Here is a 21,916-nt window from a genome sequence, read left to right as displayed (position 1 = left end):
TGATTAAAAAAAGAACACTTATTAAATTTAACCTCCAAATCCATTATGTTTGTTTTAGTTTTGTTCTTTTTGGAGAAATAAAATCCATTATGTTTGCTATTAAATTTGCAACCAGAATGTTATACAAATAGGTTACATTAGTTCCTTTCTATTTTTTTACCTTAATCTTTAAAACCTCACTCAAAAGATATAAATTTATTTTACATCTATATAATTTTAATTCATTTACATGATAACCAACTATTAACAAAACACTAATATTATTAACATAAACATTAATTTAGGGTGTTATCTGTAAATTTTTTGTTTTTCTTTTTTAATTCGATTTTTTTTTTTCTTCCCGCCACCACTTCTCTCCCCTCCTCTTCGTTCGTAATCCACTTGATGCGCGTCTCTCCCCCCAAAACCCTAACCCTAACCCTCCTCCGTCTCCGATCCCTCTCCGCCGCCTCGAACCCAGATTCTAACCCTAATCTCCACCCGAAATGGCTTCTCCTCCCCCGTCCCATCTCTGCCGTCGACCACCTCCACCAGATCCTCTCTCGCGCCGTCGTCTCCGGCCTCCTCCAGATCTCCCACCTCCCTTTCTGGAACTCAATCCTTCACTCCCTCGCCCTCGGCAAATCTCCCCGCCTCGCGATCTCTCTCTTCGATCTGATTCGCAAAGGAGGCATCTTTCCCGATAACTACACCTTCACCTCCGCACTCAAGGCCGTATCTTTCCTCTCCCTTCTCGCGAGTGGAGAAAAACTGCATGCTTTAAGCGTCAAGCTTGGGTTTTACTTCGATACCTTTCTCATCAATTCTCTCATTAATATGTACTCCACTTGCGGCTCGGTGGGCTCTGCAAGAAGGGTTTTTGATCAGGCTCCCAGTGGTGCTCGTGATGTTGTTTCTTGGAATAGTATGATATCTGGGTTTTTACAGAACAATCTCTGCGAAGAAGCTTTGTGGGTTTTCGCAAAAATGGTGGGGGGATCGATTGGTATAGATGCGGTCACCCCAGTGAGCGCTTTGATAGCTTGCGGGAGAATTGGGGGGATTAATCTTGGCAAGAGGATTCATGCGTTGGTTGTGGTGAATGGATTTGAGATGAATTACTACTTGGGTTCTTCTCTGGTTTCTATGTATGCAAAGTGTGGGTCTGTTGATGATGCTCGGAAGCTGTTTGATGGGATGCCTAATAGGAATGTTGTGTGCTGGACTTCGATGATTTCTGGCTATACACAGTCCGGGAGATTCAGAGAGTCGGTTAAGTTATTTAGGGAGATGCAGGTTACTGGAGTGAAAGCTGATGATGCAACTGTTGCTTCTGTTGTCTCTTCATGTGCCCAAATGGGCTCTTTGGATCAAGGGAGGTATATCCATGCTTATTGTGATGCCTATGGCATAGGAAAAGATCTCTCAGTGAAGAACGCATTGATGGATATGTACTCCAAGTGTGGGGATGTTGAAAGAGCACTTCAGATATTCCGTGGATTGGTTCACCGTGATGTTTTCTCATGGACAGTAATGATATCAGGCCTTGCCATGAATGGATATCCCAATGAGGCATTGGAGTTGTTCTCACAGATGGAGGAACAGGGTGAGATTATGCCGAATGAGGTGACACTTCTGGCCGTCTTATCTGCTTGTAGCCACGGAGGATTGGTGGAAAAAGGATTTTACTTCTTTGACTGCATGACTAAGGTCTACAACCTTAATCCTAAGATTGAGCACTATGGATGTGTGGTCGATCTTTTAGGGCGTGCAAAGCTTTTGACTGAGGCAGACAAGTTTATCAGAGAAATGCCTGTTGTTCCTGATGTTGTTATTTGGCGGTCGCTGCTTTTTGCATGTAGGGCTCATGGGGATGTCAAACTTGCAGAACATACCGCGCAAAGAATTTTGAAATTAGATCCAAAGAAATGTGGGGGGCACATTTTACTGTCTAATGTATATGCCACAACTTCAAGATGGAGTGATGTAAATCTAGTGAGGAAAGCTATAAAAGACTGGAGGATAAGTAAGCAGCCTGGGTGCTCCTTCATTGAATTGAATGGCATTGTGCATGAATTCTTTGCTGCCGATACATATCATCTTGATATAGAAGCAATTCACAGGGTTCTTTGGGGGATCAATAGGCTGCTATGTTTTGAATCACGCACCAGTGATATTTATGAGTGACGCTTGAATACATGAAGGAATGTAAATTGAACTGGATGTGAAAGTAAGCTTTTACCAAGATAATTCATGGATCTTCTTTAATCAGAAGGTTTAGCTTCCAGCTGTTAGCTATCAGGTTATTGTTTCCCTTTCATTTGTGGCTTTTTTCAATACTTCATTTCAGTGCACGCCTCACAGCTTCTGATGCTTACAAGTTAATGACTTGTATTGGATCCGGAAATGAAAATGTAAACTATTCTTAAGTATCGACACATCAGATCAATATTTCTGACATCATACTGTGTATTTTCATATGAATTAAGGGTCATTAGTCATTATTATAAACATGCACATGTTACTATGCTCTTGAAGTCATTGGTTTGTTCTTTTGAACAATTGAGGTGGCTTACTACATGAATTTGCTTGAGTGGATGATAATTTGCTGAATTGATGTAGCTTGCACAAGTACTGGTTTGCTGTATCTAATGTAGAGCACCAAGGGGGGTATGGAATTATGTAATTTTATACAATTAGTGGTTGTTGGAAGATATTCAAGAGAATTTATAATATATAGTGTTATAAATATGGCATTTCCTGAGTTATTCAATTTGTATATGCAAAAGGCTTTCATCTGTCCTTTAATCAATGACTTATTTCACTCAAGGTTCTTATCAAGTGACTTCTTTGCTTACCAAGAAAAAGAAGCATCTATTGCTATCCACTTGTTGTGTACTCATAAGTAAAATTCATTAAATAGATCAATTTAAACAACATCTGGATGCTTTACATTGCACCAACGACTTCTACAATAAAATTGTGTGAAAGAAGCATGTACACCTCACTCTATTTCTTGAACATGCAGTAGAGGGGTGGGCATTACATAGCAGTAGATAGATAATACATCTCTAAATATCGCCTTATATATTTAAGTGCTTAATTATTGCCAGAATTCACTCCAACCGATTTGAGGGTCTCCAGTGTTCGATGGCTGCACATGAAATATGTCAACTAAGAACATCAAAACAAATATTTCTTAAAAAAAAAAAAAAAAAACTTCATTGGATGGTAATATACTGAAATCAGCTTAGCAAAAATGGTTAGCGGCGGAGCAACAAGATATACTTTGTTATACCTTTGTCATTATGTTCACAACCAAATCTCAGCAATATGCTAACATTTCGTATAGGTTATTACTGTTATTTGACATAAATATAGTGACATTAAACATGCTACTTGCATAAGTGCATTCAAAATTCTTGATTAATTGCAGATAGCTACATTAAGCATGCTACTTGTACAAGTGCACCATTTGATGCACTCACACTACTGCATCAAAATGATAAGTTGTTGATTAATTGTTGCACATGTAGTGAAATCAAGCAGCTACTTGCACAAGTGATCTGGTACACTTGCACTGCTGGATTCAGAATTCTCAATCTACAGGGGAAGAGAGAGTTACTGGTTATATGGATTGGGTCGAGTTGGGTCAGAAGTGCCAGATCGAGCAGTGTCGAAGTCTTGGAGATGAGCCACTTTTCGAAGGATAGACTTGCTCACAAAGCGGTCAGCCTCCCCGGCGGCCTGGTCAGGATCCTCCACCTCGACCACCATCTCTCTCTTCTTCTTGCTCACCCTCACGCCCGGTGAGTGCATCAACTGCTGCTTCACGGTGTGTGCACCAATCGATAATGCCAAAATTATCATCCCTAGTGCCACACACACTGGTGTGAATTCTCCGTTCAACCCAGTCCTGTTTGTCACAAGTGTTACACATTAACACTTACACCCCGAAGTAGATAAAAGTAGGCAAACAACTTTCATGTTGTAACAAACATATAACAATAACAAGCTCTTTTGTTGTATGTTATTTTGATTCAAAAGGTGAAAAAGAGAGAGAGAGAGAGAGAGAGAGAGAGAGAGAAGAAATGCTACATTCCTTCTTGTAGTTGATCTTACCATCTTCTAGCTTCTTCTTTTTTTTTATTTTATAAAAGTTAATTATCTAATTATTACCCATGATCATAGGAATGAGTAGTTACTAGGTTATTCTGTATCCCTCATCTTCTCCTGATAATGGTATGATACCATTATGAGAAAAATCTGTATTCCTTCTTTCCTTTTTCTAGAATTTTTTTTATGTGGATGATATAATTCTATTAGAATATAAAATATAAAAATCACTATTCTCTAATAGCTTAAGTTTTTAGAGTAATTGGTGAGTTATCATGATATCTATCTTTGCTTGAAAATATAAAAATAGAGAGTGTTAGAATATAAAATATAAAAATCACCTTTTCTTTTTTAATTGATTCAAATACCAATGTTCTTGTCTAATTTCTACATATTTTATTTGCGGTTTGTATTTTCTAAAAGTAATACATACTATTACATCAAATAACAAATATAACCACCACCTACAGACCTACTATATATATATATATATATATTTTTTTTTTTTTTTTCTATATATATTTTCTTTACAAACTCAAGTATCTCAATCTTATGCCTCCAAATGTTACGATTGACAAAATATCAAAACAATTAAAAAGTAATGCACACGACTTGGCAGTTTGGAATAACAATAGAGATGTAAATTAACAACCTTTTATTACGTCCTGCATGATGATCCATGAAACCGGCAGTGGCTTCTGCCGCAGGCTTCATCTTCGGCGCAGTAGCCGTAGTGAGCCACCTTCCACTCCCCATACATCTCCAATAACTCTGAAATAATATTATTATTATTATTATTGTCCACGAAAGTTATTCTACAATGTTCAAGCTCTTGCGTTGCTTATTATTCTTTTTTTTTCTTTTTCTTTAAAAAAAAAAAATAAATAATAATAAAGAAAATGGATGGTTTATTATATGAATAAACTACGCCATAAAAAATGGGTTATTATATGAATAAACTACCCCAACGCAACTCGTGACTCACCACCACTGCCCTTGAAGCCATGACCAACGTCGTCTCACGATATGGATGGTTTTGAATCGAAAAGGTGGATTGAGAACGTAAAGATGCATGGCGTCGAGCATATTTATATGGGCATGGTCGAGGAAACCTGATGGAACGCGTGTCAATAGTCTATGGGCAGTTTATTTTTACACGTGGCGTGCTGGTCGTGCACGTGGCATGTGAGAGCCGTTGAAGCAGTTGCTGGATTGCGAGCAAGATACGGGAAATGTAGTGGACCAATTCGCGGTGAGATGGAGAGAGAAATTGTCTTTTTTCTCAATTAAATTAGTGCCGTTAGGATTTAAATCTAGACAAATAATTTAATAACAACTATTAATTTCTCTCTCTTAATTCAAGAGTTAATATTAAATAATACTAAATAAAATTAATCAAAAGTACTGTCTATATGAACCGGAAGTATTAATCACTTTTCTAAATTATAAGGGTAAATTAATCATATATTTTTTTCTCTTAGCTATATATATATATATATTTTTTCATTAATAATAATAATAATAAATTAGTAGAAATTGGTTCTCCTATTATTAAATAAACAGTTATAAGGATAAGCAATAAGCTTAAATGCTCTCTAATTTTTTTATTAATTAATCTAGTCACATATATAAAATATCTTATATACCCATTAATTTATTAATAGATAAAAATTTCGGCAGTGCTACGTCAATTAAATTTTATAAATGCACAATAATAAAAATGTAATATATAAGAAGATTATTATTAGCAATAGTTACATTGATGCGAGCGATCAAATCACATCAAAGAGAGATAAGGCTCAATGGATTGAGTCTAATTATCTTATTTAGTTATTTGGTTTAGTTAGAGTCTTAGTAGATTAGGATTTTATTTAATTAACTAAATTCAACTTTGCGTCGTTTCGAAAAAATATTTACAGAATATTCTACAAATATCTGAATAATATCAATAAGATCCTCAACCTCCAGATCTACAACTTTAGATTCTGGCGAGAATTATTATGGCGAGAATTATTAACCCGAGAAGATAAGAAAGACTGGTTTAGTTAGGGTTTTAACTTAGTTGTTTGAGTATAAATATGTGGAGAAAACTCTAATTAGAGTGAAGAATCTAATAATTGAAATTGACTTTGACTTTTATCTCCTCCTCAATTTATCTCTAGCCATCGACCTCGTCTCTCATCTCCCTTCGTCCAGACATATAATCATCTCAAACATATGACTTATCCGCCTCAGACATATGATCATGGACACACTACTTGTATTCAGAAGTTCACACATCTTATATTAGTCTCGAGAATAAATCATCAGACTTAAAGCAGGCCAAGTAACAGATAGTTTGCTATTTGGATTAAAAGCTTTGCAAGAGATGGAACTGATTCCAGTTTTTGACCAAACTAATTCTATTTTAGAATTTATTTATCAAAACTCAAATATTAAAATGGATCTATTTTTCTGTAGGACTATCTAAAGCGCTGGTAAAATCAACATTTTTCTTAGTAAAACTCTAGCAATATCAATGTTTTTTTAAATAAAGATCTTCATAGGCTAAGAAATGGCTTAAGTAAGAAATATGAAGTATTATTTTAAGAGTTTCAATAAAAATGCAGCTAAGATTAACATTTTACTTAAAAAAATATTGCTCTTATTAACATTTTACTTTTAAATAAATAAAATATTTAATAGTTAAGCGTTTTACTTAGGACTACAATAAAATAGATTCCTTTAGTTATTTAAGTTTTGGTGTTATTTATTTTCATAAATAAATTTAAAAAAAGATCTAGTTGGATCAACAACTAAACTTATTCAGTATCTAGCTTAGGCACAAAAATTACAAAAAAAAGAAAAAAAAGAAAAGAAAAGAGAGAATAAAAAAATCATCCTAGTCAGATTATGATCATAATCAGATAATTCAACAATTTTTATAAAGTAATAAACCAATCCATCAATTAAATGGGGAATTAAGATAATATACATCCTTTTGTAACTTTATAAATCAACAACTATAACTTCCCTAGAGATGATGGGTTATGAAAACACCAGAATCAATCCACCATTGTGGACATAATCAATGAGTGATTCAATTAAACATTTTTGTTAACTTCAATAATCAATATTCAGATTTATCAACCTAGGTCATCACTCATTTTCTCTTTTTCAACCTATGCCATAAACATTCAGAGCTTAAAATAGAAGAAAAAAAAATCAGCTATAGTTATTCTGTTCAGTAGTAAAAGGTACAGTAGGAAAAAGAAGAATTGAAGTCCAACTTTAATCCAGCTGAGCATAGTCACTTGCTTAATTCATAACATCCCAATCATATAAGAAAATATCAAATCTTTGGAAGATACCCTTGCTACTGTACACAAGGCCAACTATTCCTTATCTACAAAGTATAGCTCAGCAGCTATCACTATCTCTATTTCAGTGTTATAAAGTCTTAAACAAAACCAGGCAAGGTTGGAAGTAAGCAGTAAGCAGCAAGCAGCAATGCAATATCTTTGAATCATGATGTACTCAAAGAAGACTGACCATCAATTTACTAAATCACCAAATCAATGTCCTACTGGAAATAAACATAAATAATCACAATAGTCAAATGTTTATATTTTGGAAGAGGATCACTAATGGACACAGCTATGACATTGATGAAAATTGGCAGGCTTTTCTAGCTAAATATTAGATCAAGTACACTTAAATAGGATGAAAAAGTCGACTCAGTGCCTCAAATTCTTCCTAGCTTTATCATCATACGACTTAGTTGTCTCAAGCAGAAGGAAGATAGGAAGGGCCCCCTAGGTCGATTGAATAAAAAATGGAGTCACTTATATGAACTCAATTACTCAAGTACACCTCCAATGATTTTGTTCTATCATATGATTTTGTTACTCTTTGTCCCAAATGACTTGAAGCCTTGAATGTGGCATGACAGGCACAAACAACAGCCTTTGTTGGCATTTCTAACTGCTTTCGTTAAAGATAAATAAATTGTTGCTTTAAGTTATTTTGGTTGTTAGTTGATTAAAGAGATCGAGTGGAAAAGGATAATAATTTATAAAGCAATAGAGAAAGAAAAAAAAATATGACAGAAAAAGGGCAGTTCATTTAGATCAATCTTCAACAAATAAATTAAAACAGTGCATTCAATACTTCAATTGAAATGATATGAAGTACTGAGTACTCTAATATGATTTAACCAAAATTAACAACTTCTAGGTCTTTACCCTACAAGAACTTATATACCGTAGGGCATAGTTTGGCCATCTAAATTTAGATGATTTGAGCAATTATGAATCTTAATTAGCCTATATAATGCCTAAGAATCATGCAACACGTGTCCCAATAAGATATGCAATACAGGTAAGTAACAAGCATAAGATACTCTAAGCATACCAGGAGAATTTAGAGATGACATATGTCATCTATTTCCACATCAAAGTTCTTCTATTTAAAAGTAAATCATTACTAAAGGAGTCGGACAGTCAGTTTTCATGAAATCTTATGACAAACTGAAATTGCATATCAAACAATCTTAATCTCAAGAAATAATAAGACAGCACAACAACGTACCATGTAGGCGTAGCTAAAACCACATACTCGAACAAAATTTACTCTGATGCCCAATCTCACTGGAAGAACACAATGCAAATCCACAAAAGAGATTCAAAACAGCTATTAACCAGGCATAATTTAATGTCACTGCATTTTGGAAGAAGTATCCAATAATTCCAAAATGAGCCAAAGACCAGCAAAATCACCAACCTACACCTATAACATTGATTCAACTTTTCCTCAATCATGAATATAAGAACACCAACGACCAAACCATGTAGCATCTCATCATTCCATTTTGAAGACTCTCAAAGTAGCAAGGGCAAATAAAAGAGGAGGAAAGTGATGACACACACACACCACTATCACCCATTAGTCTCCTTTCCGCCTAAAAGAGCACCCCTCGGTGAGCCTTGCACGCCCTCCGGTCGGCTGGCAGAGGACAGTTTGGCAGCCCGAGCAGACGACAACAGTCTGCGAGTGGCTAAAAACAGTAGTTCTGCAGCACCCAACACAATGCATCCATCAATAGCATAAAAACACAAATACCAAAATGTTAAAAATTACCCAAAACTCTTCTTCTTCTTTTTATTATCAAAATTACATCTTTACTACAGGGAAGAGGACTTACATGTTAAAGCACCCTTGGCACTTGACATCCTACAAGTTAATCACAAGAACAAACATCGAAACAATTAGAAAACAAGGAATGGAACCAGAAGAAAACTATAATAGGTAGTAAAATCACCATGAAAAAGGAGTTCGGCGACTGCACAAGGCGCTTGAGCTTGTGCTTCCTCTTCTCGAGCTCGGCCGGCGGGTTAAGCAGATCGATATCGTTCTGGAGAACCTAATCACCCCCGCAAAAAGGAGAACAAAGGGTAAGAATAAAGATCGCAAACTCTAAGCACCAATCTACTGGAAATCTGATATCTAGACTATTAATCGGCAAAAGTGGTATCTTTTTTAGATTAAAGAGATGAATTGGACATGGAAGAGAGAAGAGAGAGGAGGAGATCGAGAGAGAGAGAGTTCACCATCGTGAAGAAGCTTTAGGAGATCTTAGAAACCCTAAAAACCGTTGGTGCTCCAGACCCGAGAACAAGGAGAAAAAGGTAACGGCAGCGAGAGGATTTGCCAGACTCCAAAGAGACGATTATTTATACGAGAAGCTTGTCCTATTGTAGACCGTTTGATCGGAAGCTCCACGATCTCGTACGTCCATTAGTATACATATATAATAACAAGATTAAGAGGGTTTCTTCCGTGCAATAAAATTAATTTTTTTTCAATCAATTTGACGAAGATCTAACGGTTAAGATCTTTAAGGGTATAATAGGAATGAAAGATATTACCGGTTCAGCAAGTAATTTTTTTTAGATATATAATCTTGCACATTATTTTTTAATAAATATATTATCTTAATATTTTATTAAGTAAAAGACATATATATCATTAATTGAGAGTAATGTATATATATAACAAAATAAGAGTATTGATGTCTTTTATAATTAACTTGATGAAAATTTAATTACATTTTATCTTTTTGATTATTTTTTATTATTTACATATATCTCCGGTTAGTTTAAGATTGATTTAAATTAAATTTTAATAGATAGAGATAGAGAATTATATTTAAATTGAAGTTTATCTCCAAATAATCAAATTTAAATTATTTAATATTAAATGATATCTCCTATAATTAAGGCATAATTATATTTAAGAGAAAAATCTTAACGGAAGAAGAAAAAAAATATGTAGAGCGCTTCTTTCGTACAGTAAAGTTAATTATTTATCAATCACTTTGATGAAGATCTAATGGTTAAGATCTTCAAGGGTATAATAAGAAAATTGAGAAATTAGGCACACGTAATTAATCTTCTTAACTAATATATTTTTTTTCTTACATAATGTAGTTTTGGAACCGGTACCGAGTATGAAAACTGGCTATTATAACCACCGTTGGATTAAGATTATAATTTTTAAAGGTGCATTGAAGTATTTGTCTAAGATTAAATACATTTACCGCCAATAATTTGGACCAAAAATCACTTTTATGAATTTACCCTTAATTTCCCCTGCCCCTGTCTTCGTAATCCGACAAACTAAGCTGTGGCTCTCTGAGAAACATTAATTAAATATTTCACGCATCATATTATTTACTATCGGAGTACCGATCGACGTCCTCAATAGAATAAGTAAAAGCCTCATGCGCGATTGACTATATTACTAATGACATTCTTACTCTTTTTTAAAGTATTCATACTTGTAAAATTAACTCACATTTTTGGACAAAGTTAACAGACTTACTCTGGTGTATGGGTGGTGTACCTGGGATAAGAGTTTTCTTCTCGAATTAATGCAGTTTTTAGTCTGCGACTCTAATCGAGCATTTTTATAGACGTTGTGTTATATAATAAAATTACATATAACACCTTTTTTTTTTAACGAAATTATAGTTTACACTATATTTTCGCTATTTGCAAAAAAATTAGTGAATAAGTGCAGAAAACGGCTTAAATTAGATTTGAACTAACACTTTAAGAATATTCCGTTAAGTAGAGATATTTTATTTCTAAAATAACTAAAATGCTCTTAGTATAACTTAGTTTAAGGTATCATAATTTTTTAGTAAGTTAATTCAAATTATAGGACTCAATTTATAAACTCTGAAAATGCAGAGGTGTAAACTATAATTTTACTAAAAGACAGGATGTTATATGCAAATTTATAAAAAAATATATATAAAAGTAAACAACACACCAACACCCTCTAAACTGAAGAACTTATTGCTTGGCTTATGAATTCTTTAGCTCCCTCTGAATGCAAACTTATTGATGTTTCCTACCAAATATGATTCTAATCTCATATTTGCTGGTAACTTTTGTACCCATTGCTTGCCTTGTAGGTTTTCAGAATCAAGAATCACTGAAAGAAATGCATCATTTTCCACAAAGATTGGTAGATTCTGCCAAGAAATTGTAAGATTCAGTGCAGTAGTAAACAATATCAACAAGTATCACAAAAGTCATATTATTGAGGTGAATCATCTCCACTCCATACAATGAACAACTCTCTTTAAGTGATCACCAAAGATTGGTAGCCTTCCCTATTGTTATTCCTACAAAAACTTAGCCCAAGGATGACAAATAAGACACCAAAACCTGAAAGAAAGCAAATCCACATAATCTTCGACAGCTTGAAACCCCCTGCATTAATCCAGAAAAAAAAAACATATTAGTTTCATATCATTGTACCCATAAATCTCCAAGAATTAGTAGTAAATAGAGGATCTTACATGTGGCTGGTGAGTAAAGAGATAAAGTTATCTTTGATCCGGCCTTTTGATCAGCTACCAGTATGTAGAATAACCCCATTACTCCAGTGTGCATTTGGGTGCTGCTGTAGTTGGAGACTAGAGTTAGAGTCTCCCCATCTGCAACCTTGACAGTGCCTGGCTTTGGATAGCAGGTGGACATCCCTATGATGTAATCCGCCTCGTTTCCAGCTTCCTTTCCTTCCCCATAAGTTGGAATTGAAGTGCATAATACCCGCCCATCCTATTCCGTTCGATGTGCAAAACAAATGAATAATTCAGCAGATCAAAGCAATCGATGGTTCTTAAGAAATAAGAAGTTCCGAATAAGAAAATTCAGAAGCAAAACAACTGGCTCAAGTCGAAAACCGGTGAATCTGTAACAATAGAACACTGCTTCATAGTAGGTTTAACCTTTCTTGGTTGTTTCAGAAAAATATTGATTGAAGATTGATAAACGTATAAAACCAATTTAACATGACTTCCATGAGTTGATCCGAATTATTGGAAAAAGACAGATGATCATGTTAATCATGCTGAAACAAGCACAAGTGAGGGAAGAACCTGTACTCTAATCAAAGATTTAGCTTATTAATTTATAATTTCCATTGACACAAATCAGTGACTCTCAGATTTCTCCAAATGTATATATATAAATATTACCAAGGAAGTTTCTAAAGCAAACTAGTGTAGTTCCAAATGTTTGCAAAGATTCTCAACATGAAGGCATAACAAATGTTCGCGGAGATACACAACATGAAAACAATAGTTTTTCCCAGACTAGTTAAGTAAAAGTACACAATAAAATGACATTCACCTGGCCATACAAAGCAGAACCAACTCCACCTGTGTGCTGGTGAGCAACGCCATACACAATATCACCTCCACTAGGAATAACCAATCTCGCTGACATGCTGTCAATACACTCACCATTGGCTTTGTTTTCAAGGCTGCAATCCTTGACTTCATACTCCACCTGCACCAATAAATAAGTTGATCATTACTTTTAACATAAGTTGTCATTTTGATACTTTGGAATAATTGTCTTTTCCTGCATAGATTACTATTCAAAACCTTATTGCATACAACAACACATGGTATGCTCCATAACTATTAATTCCATATGACTCCAAAGATATGCAAATGATTGTAACTAGAAGGTCATCCAAAGAAACAGAAAAAAATACAAATGAGTACTAGATGTCCTTGACAAAGTTTGCCAAATAAGAGATTTTTACATGCAGTGATGATTACATACCTTGCAACTAGATCCATCGAATCCATCATGCGAATTCCCTGTATCAGTGACGTCAAATATATAAATTTTGACAGGCTCTATGGTGACATCCCAGTCGATCCACCTAACTGTATACTTCAGAAAGAGCTTCCTGGTCTCGCCACGAAAACCTTCTTTCACTAGACAATGTGTTTGATCGTAGCAACAATAAAGACCTCCAATATAACTATCTGAGATAGATTTCCCATACTCATCCTTCGTTACATTGTACAGTTTGCAATTACATTCTGTGCACCCTCGTCAGTCTTCCACCCCTCGAGTATCAATTGCATGCACATTTAGTAACCATCTTTCCTCAAATCCATTAGGAGTATCCTTAGGATTTCCAACTTCTATAGCATAAGGGTCTGGAATCCATGTTGCAGTTTTGCGCGTCTCTGAACCGAGGCCAAAGTATTGCCCAAGTGTGTGATTGCAGATTCCAGAATTCCTTACCAAAATAACCTTAGATAGTTCAAGCTCCTCAGATTTGGCGTCGCCTTTAATTTCAGGCTCTTTCTCGCCATAATATCTTTCCACAACCCAGTGATGAAGATAAGTCTCATGAAGAGGGACAGGAACGCCATTCTCATCGACAACTTCAGCATCAAACCTCTTGAGACCGATGTGACCTTTTGGGAATGGAACATCAAAATAAAACTTATTCACGACAGAGCCAGGTTGCAGAAAGAATGGAGGGGAGAGGAAGACGGCAGATTTCACTGGAGGACCTCCTATATTAAAAGCTTGAGAAGCATGGAGAGTAAAAGCAGACAAGAGAGTAACTAAAAACAACATCCTCAGCTTTGTATCTAACATGTTGAACAAAACTGCAATGAAAGATATTGGTAAATGTTAACACACAAATTGATAAGTAAAAGACTATAATATGGATTCATTAGCTTAAGGGCTATCACCAGATTGATGAATTGACAAAAATTTAGTAGCCTATTAATCACCCTTTGCTGTAAAAGAATAGCTGTACTACTTTCTAACAAAAAGCACTTTAGATTTAGATCTTAAGAACAATGATTTGTTCTGAACTCAAACAACTACCTTTATGTTTCATCTATTTAAAGTAACAGCAGCAAAGTGGAATTATAAATCTTCTATACCATTCTTTGAAACTCTAAGTTGATTCCTGAAGTATATAACACACAAATTGATAAATAAAAATACTATAATATGGATTCATTAGCTTAAGAGTTATCACCAGATTGTTGGATTGACCAAAAATTAGTAACTTACCAATCATCCTGTGCTGAAAAAGAATAGCCGGTACTACTTTCTAACAGAAAACACTTTAGATTTAGATCTTAAGAACAATGATTTGCTCTAAACTCAAACAACTACCTTTATGTTTCATCTATTTAAAGTAAGAGCAGCAAAGTGGAAATTATAAATCTTTTCTACCATTCTTTAATACTTTAAGTTGATTTCTGAATAAATAAAATACTATAATATGGATTCTTTAGCTTAAGAGTTATCACCAGATTGTTGGATTGACCAAAAATTAGTAACTTACCAATCATCCTGTGCTGTAAAAGAATAGCTGGACTACTTTCTAACAAAAAACACTTTAGATTTAGATCTCAAGAACAACGATTTGCTCTGAACTCAAACAACAACCCTTATGTTTCATCTATTTAAAGTAGCAGCAGCAAAGCGGGAATTATAAATCTTCTCTACCATTCCTTGATATTCTAAGTTGATTTCTGAAGTACCTTCCATATCCACTGGTACAAGTACTTAAACCAATAACTCTTCTTTGTGAAAGCTATCCAAACTACCTAACTTCATCTACAAAGAACTGCAATAAAACTTGTAACATAACTTGGATTAGCAATCTCACAACCATTCGTTATCGGAGGGCAACTGACACACAAACATAGAACTAGCCACAGATTTGATTTCCAAAATAGATAAATGCTCCAAAGTACTTCAAAGAAATACCATAAAATCCCACAAGACTAGTACGTACTAGAAGGCAAAGAGAATAAAACAGCACAACCACCAAGAAATCTTCAGATCCTAAAACCATGTTCATGAGAATAAAAAATCAACAAAATCTAAGCGGAGTGGAATTTTTTTTTGAACTCACCCAGCTATGTATGAATACCACAATGTTTTCCCTTTCTCACGCTATATAATTACACACAGAGAGTTTAGAAACATCGACCAATACACGTGTCGCTCAAAGATATGGCCACGTCGCAGTGCTCGATGGAACTACTTACTACTTGCATGTTCCAGAGGCGGAGAATTCCCGGAGGAGGGTCGGATTGTATGTGATCCTAGATGTAGGCATTTGGTGCATTTAATACGCGGCGAGTAACTTACGTTTTTAATGCCAATTAGTGTTGTTTAGGCTTAACTTATATCTTAATTGCCACTTTTGCCGTTAAAACCCTAAATTATTGAAAATTTACCTACCACTTTTATCGTGGATTTTATCCGCAGATAAAAGAGGATTTATGAAGGAAAACCAAATCAATCAATATATTTTCGAGGAATCTTTTTCTTTCATTTTCGTCCTCGGACTAATTCCACATTTTGAAATTATCCTAACTCCCAACTTGTACTATATTATTCTTTTCAAAGAAAAACAAGTAGTATATTTGTCCACGCATATATTATTATCTATTTTGGCTTCTTCCATTTTGTCTCTCCATCCACTGTCCTTGCACTACGTGGTGTCGGTGCGAATGCCCCCAATTGGGTTACGTTACTATGAAATAATCACGTTTACAACCATTCCCACGAGGTTTTGCAATTTGTCAACCTTTCAATTAGGGATAAGATTAGATTTTTGTAATCCAGCTAGATATGTATAGATAGCGGGTCGAGTTGGGTTCGGATCGGGCCGGATTATTTTGAAAAAAACTCAAGCTTGACTGATGCGATCTGGGTCAGATCGGATCACATCGTGGGGATATTAGACTCAATGGATTGAGTCTAATTATCTTATTTAGCTATTTGGTTTAGTTAGAGCCTTAGTAGTTTAGAATTTTATTTAATTAGCTAAATTTAATTCTGCATAGTTTTAGAAAAATATTTGTAAAATATTCTAAACGTCCGAATAGTATCAAATTAGTTGTATAATATTGCCAACATCCAGATCTACAACTTTTGTATTCATGACTTCTCCAGATTCGGAATCTATCTTTAGAGAAATAAAAGATTAATCCAAAAAGATAAGAAAGACTAGTTTAGATAAATTTGTTTAGAATCTTTTGATTTAATCTCTATAAATAGTGTCTCATGGCTTGTATCTTAGGCATGCTTGGAATGAAAAATTAATTGGCTTTTGCCTCGGCATCTCTCTCAACTAGGTCGCCAGCCTCTACATCTCCATCCTTCTCCTTAACCAACTAGCGCCACCTATTTCATTGACAAGGTCCTTCTCCTTTACCAACTAGCGCCACCTATTTCATTGACAATGTCTTGTCTAGCTTTTAATCTCTCTCTTCTGTCAATCCCCCTAGTCCCATAGAGCAAACCTACTTCCCCCATTCGTCTCCCTATCTTAACCATATCTATCTCCCGTATGGTTTTTGCCAGAGTTGTATGCCAATCATAGTCTTCAACCATCTATTGTATCCGCATCCGCAAACCACCACCACAATCATCTATTGCTGAGCCACCTCCATCAACTACTCGGTCTTCACTCTATTATCACATCCATCATATGCCTAGGAATCTATGCCTCCACCTACGGATCCCAAATCCCGTACATACCTGAATCTCAACCGTTACGAATTATATCAAGCCAGTTCATAACAATTGGTATCAAAGCTAACTATCCTCGGTCTATGCCTCCAACTACTCGGTCTTCCTCCTCTTTGTCTCTCCATGTACAACGTGGTGTTTGTGTGAATGCCCCCAATTGGATTACGTTACTATGAAATAATCACGTTTGCAAGCATTCTCATGAGGTTTTGCAATTTGTCAACCTCTTAATTAGGGATAAGATTAGATTTTTTTAATCCAGCTAGATATGTACGAATAATAGGTCGGGTCGAGTTCGAATTGGATCGAATTATTTTAAAAAAGACCTAAGCTTGACCTGACCGAAAGTAATATGACCATATCATTATATTTACCTAATAAGTAATATCTTCTTCTCCTTCTCTATTCATTTTTAAACTCCATAACCATAAAATTTTACATAATAGATTCAATAATACTACTACTAATGACATTGCTTACGACCTTATACTAAAATAGCTTATTTTTATTCCACAAGCGAACAAAAAGTAATCTGACTATATCATGGCAAATGAAGTTGGTGGGCAACTAGTAAGTTATAGTTTGCTCTACACTTTCCAAACACCCACCTAATAAGTAAAATCTTCTTCTCCTTCTCTATTAATTTTTAAACTCCATGGCCATGGAGTGCATTGATAATGGATTCAACAACACTACTGATACTAGTAATGGCATTGCTCATGGGGCTATCAACTCAAGCTACTCTTGGGAACACCATGGATAACTATCATGAGGAGTGTGTCATTGGGTGTCTTGAGGAACTCAAAGGGTGCTTGAGGTTTAATGGATGCAGTAGGAGATCACTGGGCTCTGGGGAGGAAGAATGCAGCAAAGCCTGTGAGAGTGAGTTCTTTGGGTGCACTGATGTTTGTTAGCAGTCATATTAGTATTCAGAGATGTCCAAAGGTGTTTGTTGAAATGCAAATAATGTTTTAACTCTTTGGCAGTGTGATGATGTTTTCTTCTCATGAATAAGAATGAAGTGTGATATTTTATATTTGTTCTTGATTTACTTGGCTTATGCTCCTGAGTTTATCATGGTTTTGATTGTCTAACACTTCTTACCTTTCTTATCTAAGAGAAATGAGGAAAGAGAAGTTAATCTGGTACTCAGTTGTAGAAGAATTATATATTAGAGGAGATGATGGAATAAAAAAGGGAAACAGAAACAAATTTAAGTTTAAAAAAACTAGGGGTTTTTTCTTCATGTATGTCATTTATTACATAGATACTTTTCTGGTTATTTTTTAGATTAATTCTCATTAATTTAATAGAAAAAAAAAATACTCTTCATAAAGAGAAACTTATAAAACTTATAACAAGAATATTTGTATTTTTTATTTATAATTATCATAGTAAAAGAAAAAGAAAACCTTATATTTTTGTAAAGAAAAGAATCAGTGATAAATATTCACCTTAACAAATATTTGCTAAGAATATTCTATAAATATTTGTTTCAAAATTAATTTGAAAGATTTAAAAATTCCAGTAGAAATTATGTTATTTTAAAAGTTTTCAGAACTGTAAAAAAAAATATTAAACTAAAAAAGTCAACATAGTGTGTCATCTCTCTCCCACTAAATCAAATAAATTAAAACATTGATCAGTGTTGAGAGTGGGATTTGAACCCACGCCCTTTCGGACCAGAACCTTAATCTGGCGCCTTAGACCAACTCGGCCATCTCAACACTTGTGTTATATTAATTTTATTATTATTAAAGTCAATATTTCTAAATTCTAATAATATTTTAAAATTGATTTCAATTTCAAATCAATTCCTTTTAAGGCTACAATAATCATTTTAAATTGTGTTAGGTTACTGTCGAGGTTGTTAGATCTTTAGTGATTATTTCCTCGTAGTTAAATTATTTATTAACAATTCTTTTCTTTTATACCGATAGAATGATCCACCTTAATTATCCGACTATGTCTCCCGACAAAAATAAAAAAAGGAAAAAAATTTAAAAAAAATTAAATAGACTTGTTTGGAATGAATGAAGTGCCTTCAAATTTTATAGTGCAAATAGTTAAGAGAGAATGAGAGAATTAAAAAAAGGATTAAAATTATATAACTCCAAGTAAACTAATATTTTCGATCATATCAATGAATGAGTGTAAGATTAATCATTTGATCGAGTAGTGAAAGAGAAAGAAAAACTGTTTGAATTATTTGTCAATTTTTTAATGATCAAAATAGTAGGTGGCATGGAACTATCTCTCAAAATTAATGACCTTTCATTTTGAAAGATTGAACTAAATTCTTTAAAAAAATAAAAGAAAAGAAGAATGAAAGTGTAGCAATCCAATCTGATTGCATGATGAGCCAAGTTAGCTATACCTAACCTTAATCTCAAAATTAAGTGCACTTGCAAGAATGAAGGCATTGATAATATTATATCCTAATCTTTTTTATAAAAAATTTGGTGAAAAAGTTGGTGAGCTTATGCTTATGTAGCATTAATGCATTGCACTATTAGTAAATCATACTTTTAATTGATACCCTTTGTCTAATCCCAACGTTGACTCCATTATCTTCATCCTTAGTTGGAATCTTGGACCTTAAGCAAGTTTTAAATTTCATAATCATAGGATGATTCTTTTGTCTAGTTCCAATTGGTTATTAACTCATTCTGATTAATTAAGTAAAAATAATAATATAGACTTAGACTTGGGCAATAGTTTAATGCCAATTTATACTTTGTCTTACTTCAAACTCGAGCATTTAACTCCTCTTACAGGCTTAAATTATCAACGGATTCATGTTCTAATTTGACACCGTGCTAATTCACCAATTACTCTAAAAATTTAAACCGTTAGTGAATAATTTTTATCTTTCATATTATAAATAGTTTTAAACTTGATAATTAAAAGCAAATTGATGGCAATTAAATATAGAAAAGACAAGAAACCAATTGACTTGTAATTTTTTTCTATGCACTACCTAACCCTAGATAACGTCTTAAATTTGCTATAATTAAATTAATTTCTCTTCCTGTCTACCTTGGCTGGGGTTAGGTGCCCATTGAGAATGATAGGTTGAACAAAAAATGGATCATAATGGAATATAGTAATTCCCAAATGCTTTCAGTATCATTCCCTCAAGATGCGAAGAGTTTACTTGATTCAAATCGAAAGAGTTTAACACTGGAACACATTATATAAATATTAAAAGAAGAACATAGAAATGTACAAGAATTTGATTGCAAATTGGATCTGAACAACTTTTTGGTCAGAGAATCTCCAGGGTGATATCAAATTAGTGAATCATGTTCTTCCAATTATATCATTTCTTTTTAATATCGGACAATCCAAATCGATAGGTGCATCATTCTTTTTCTTACAAATATGATTTTAATTAGCTAGACTGATTAAATTATGAGCCGTGGTGCGATGACACTTACGCGTAACATAAACTCTCAAATACATTAATAGATAATACTAAGATTTACGCTTATAATTACTCATATATTACTGTATATACGAGTGATACCCACCATCTTCTGATATAAATATTTATCAAATATTAATTCTAAGAGAAAATTAAACTCATAACCTCTATCACGCTACTAGACTATAGTTGACATGGTCTAGAGAAACCCAAATTTTACTCCAATAGTATTCAAAGTAGCTAGAGTTTAATCGATTCACCAAAATAAATGATATATTTTGTTTGTTTTTGTTTTCTGAAAACAAAATCAAGATCCAAATAATCTCCGACAACCAATTTGGAATTGGTACGCCAAAATGTTAGGCCGTCCCCTTCTCGGCCTATAAATAGTCGCCATCTTCTTCCTCGTTCTCTCATCACTCAGCTCGCTCTCCTCTATCTTTGATCTCTCTACCTAGTGCTCGTTCTCTGTGATCAACTAGGAAATCTAAGCTAGATTAACTTTGATCTCGGAGATCGATCATGTCGAAGAGCGTAGAAGAGATGAGGAAGTCTTCGAGGGCCGAGGGTCCGGCGACGGTGCTCGCCATCGGCACCGCCGCGCCGCCGAACGTCGTCTACCAAGCCGACTACCCGGACTACTACTTTAGGATCACAAACAGCGAGCACCTCACAGACCTCAAGAGAAAGTTTAAGAGAGTGTGTAAGTATTTGTTTTATATATATATATATATATATATATATATATATGTTACTAGTTACTACTACGTACTAATAGTAATTATATATGCCATCTTAATTTGCTAATTCTCAGCATATGGTAATTAACCACGTAGTTAACTTTAAAAAATTTATTCAAGAGTATGAAGATCATTTTATATATATTTATTTATAGTTAAATTAACTCATGTATATGATAATCGACGATGGACGCAGGCGAGAAGACGACGATCTAAAAGCGCCACTTCCACTTAGCGGAGGAGGTCCTCAAAGAGAACCCCAACATGTCCGCCTACATGGCTACCTCTCTCGACGCTCGGCAGGCCATCGTCACCGCCGCAGTCCCCAAGCTCGGCGAGTCGACGGCTGTCGCGGCCATCAAGGAGTGGGACCAGCCGAAGTCCTCCATCACTCACCTCGTCCTAAAGACTAACACGACTCGAATTAAAGATTTGTCTTAAAGACTCACATGACTTAATTAGACTTGCTTTAAAGGTTTACTTGACTTAATTAGATTTACCTTAAGAATTGTCATGACTTATTTTGACTTGCTTTTTACTAGACTTACCTTAAGGACTGTTATGACTTATTTTAACTTGCTTTAACTAGATTTGTGTTAAGAGCTGTCATGACTTATTTTAGCTTGCCTTAACTAGACTTGTCTTAAGGGATGTCATGACTTATTTTGACTTACCTTAATGGCTCATATTACTAGATTTGTCTAAAAGGCTTATATCATAAAATAATTAAAAAATAAATAAAATTGACTTAACTCACATAGTCGGATCGTAACAAGAAGAAG

The 21,916-nt window shown here is 34.4% G+C and overlaps 5 protein-coding genes and 1 non-coding gene across 8 annotated transcripts; 1 reads left to right on the top strand and 5 right to left on the bottom strand.

The window, feature by feature from the left end:
- Positions 1-346: 346 nt before the first annotated feature.
- Positions 347-2,496, top strand: LOC140791784 (pentatricopeptide repeat-containing protein At1g31430-like). The gene has a single exon (XM_073142435.1). It carries the CDS (start codon positions 385-387, stop codon positions 2,164-2,166), a length of 1,782 nt encoding a protein of 593 aa, XP_072998536.1. The 5' UTR covers positions 347-384; the 3' UTR covers positions 2,167-2,496.
- Positions 2,497-3,014: 518 nt separating this feature from the next.
- On the bottom strand, positions 3,015-4,805 carry LOC140792764 (uncharacterized). The gene is made up of 3 exons (XM_073143951.1): positions 4,748-4,805; positions 3,605-3,895; positions 3,015-3,133 (listed from the first exon to the last, which is right to left on the bottom strand). Exons 1-3 carry the CDS (start codon positions 4,774-4,776, stop codon positions 3,079-3,081), a joined length of 375 nt encoding a protein of 124 aa, XP_073000052.1. The 5' UTR covers positions 4,777-4,805; the 3' UTR covers positions 3,015-3,078.
- Positions 4,806-8,674: 3,869 nt separating this feature from the next.
- LOC140791726 (small ribosomal subunit protein eS27y-like) lies at positions 8,675-9,800 on the bottom strand. The gene is made up of 4 exons (XM_073142364.1): positions 9,684-9,800; positions 9,395-9,496; positions 9,278-9,306; positions 8,675-9,145 (listed from the first exon to the last, which is right to left on the bottom strand). Exons 1-4 carry the CDS (start codon positions 9,684-9,686, stop codon positions 9,019-9,021), a joined length of 261 nt encoding a protein of 86 aa, XP_072998465.1. The 5' UTR covers positions 9,687-9,800; the 3' UTR covers positions 8,675-9,018.
- A 1,863-nt stretch (positions 9,801-11,663) lies between these two features.
- LOC140792515 (uncharacterized) lies at positions 11,664-15,372 on the bottom strand. 3 transcript variants are annotated; one of them, XM_073143568.1, is made up of 5 exons: positions 15,340-15,372; positions 13,221-14,068; positions 12,780-12,938; positions 11,945-12,206; positions 11,664-11,855 (listed from the first exon to the last, which is right to left on the bottom strand). In XM_073143568.1, the coding sequence occupies exons 3-5, from the start codon at positions 12,873-12,875 to the stop codon at positions 11,725-11,727; spliced, it is 489 nt and encodes a 162-aa protein (XP_072999669.1). In that variant the 5' UTR covers positions 12,876-12,938; positions 13,221-14,068; positions 15,340-15,372; the 3' UTR covers positions 11,664-11,724. The 3 variants fall into 3 exon arrangements, with proteins under 3 accessions (XP_072999669.1, XP_072999668.1, XP_072999667.1); XM_073143567.1 differs by having other exon boundaries at positions 15,220-15,359; XM_073143566.1 differs by having other exon boundaries at positions 13,221-15,358.
- On the bottom strand, positions 13,500-14,969 carry LOC140792845 (uncharacterized). The gene is made up of 2 exons (XM_073144065.1): positions 14,963-14,969; positions 13,500-14,068 (listed from the first exon to the last, which is right to left on the bottom strand). The coding sequence occupies exons 1-2, from the start codon at positions 14,967-14,969 to the stop codon at positions 13,500-13,502; spliced, it is 576 nt and encodes a 191-aa protein (XP_073000166.1).
- Positions 15,373-18,613: 3,241 nt separating the features above from the next.
- TRNAL-AAG (transfer RNA leucine (anticodon AAG)) lies at positions 18,614-18,694 on the bottom strand. Its single transcript has one exon. It is a non-coding gene; the product is annotated as a tRNA-Leu (tRNA).
- Positions 18,695-21,916: the final 3,222 nt, after the last annotated feature.

The sequence above is a fragment of the Typha latifolia genome, chromosome 7, assembly GCF_019914945.1.
Source record: "Typha latifolia isolate L0001 chromosome 7, TyphaL0001v2, whole genome shotgun sequence".
Classification (NCBI taxonomy): domain Eukaryota; kingdom Viridiplantae; phylum Streptophyta; class Magnoliopsida; order Poales; family Typhaceae; genus Typha; species Typha latifolia.
This window is presented reverse-complemented; position numbering and strand designations above follow the sequence as displayed.

What these genes read in the sequence shown, in the direction of transcription:
- LOC140791784 (XM_073142435.1), top strand. Translation starts at nt 385, where the DNA reads ATGCGCGTCTCTCCCCCCAAAACCCTAACCCTAACCCTCCTCCGTCTC.
- LOC140792764 (XM_073143951.1), bottom strand. Translation starts at nt 4,776, where the DNA reads ATGGATCATCATGCAGGACGTAATAAAAG. An exon ending in CATGCAGGACGTAATAAAAG is followed by an intron (nt 3,896 to 4,747) that starts GTTGTTAATTTA and finishes TGTGACAAACAG; the next exon opens with GACTGGGTTGAACGGAGAAT. An exon ending in CGACCCAATCCATATAACCA is followed by an intron (nt 3,134 to 3,604) that starts GTAACTCTCTCT and finishes TTTCATGTGCAG; the next exon opens with CCATCGAACACTGGAGACCC.
- LOC140791726 (XM_073142364.1), bottom strand. An exon ending in CGCCGAACTCCTTTTTCATG is followed by an intron (nt 9,307 to 9,394) that starts GTGATTTTACTA and finishes ATTAACTTGTAG; the next exon opens with GATGTCAAGTGCCAAGGGTG. An exon ending in TGCCAAGGGTGCTTTAACAT is followed by an intron (nt 9,146 to 9,277) that starts GTAAGTCCTCTT and finishes TGGGTGCTGCAG; the next exon opens with AACTACTGTTTTTAGCCACT.
- LOC140792515 (XM_073143568.1), bottom strand. Translation starts at nt 12,875, where the DNA reads ATGTCAGCGAGATTGGTTATTCCTAGTGGAGGTGATATTGTGTATGGC. An exon ending in GTTCTGCTTTGTATGGCCAG is followed by an intron (nt 12,207 to 12,779) that starts GTGAATGTCATT and finishes CGAACGGAATAG; the next exon opens with GATGGGCGGGTATTATGCAC. An exon ending in TCTTTACTCACCAGCCACAT is followed by an intron (nt 11,856 to 11,944) that starts GTAAGATCCTCT and finishes GGATTAATGCAG; the next exon opens with GGGGTTTCAAGCTGTCGAAG.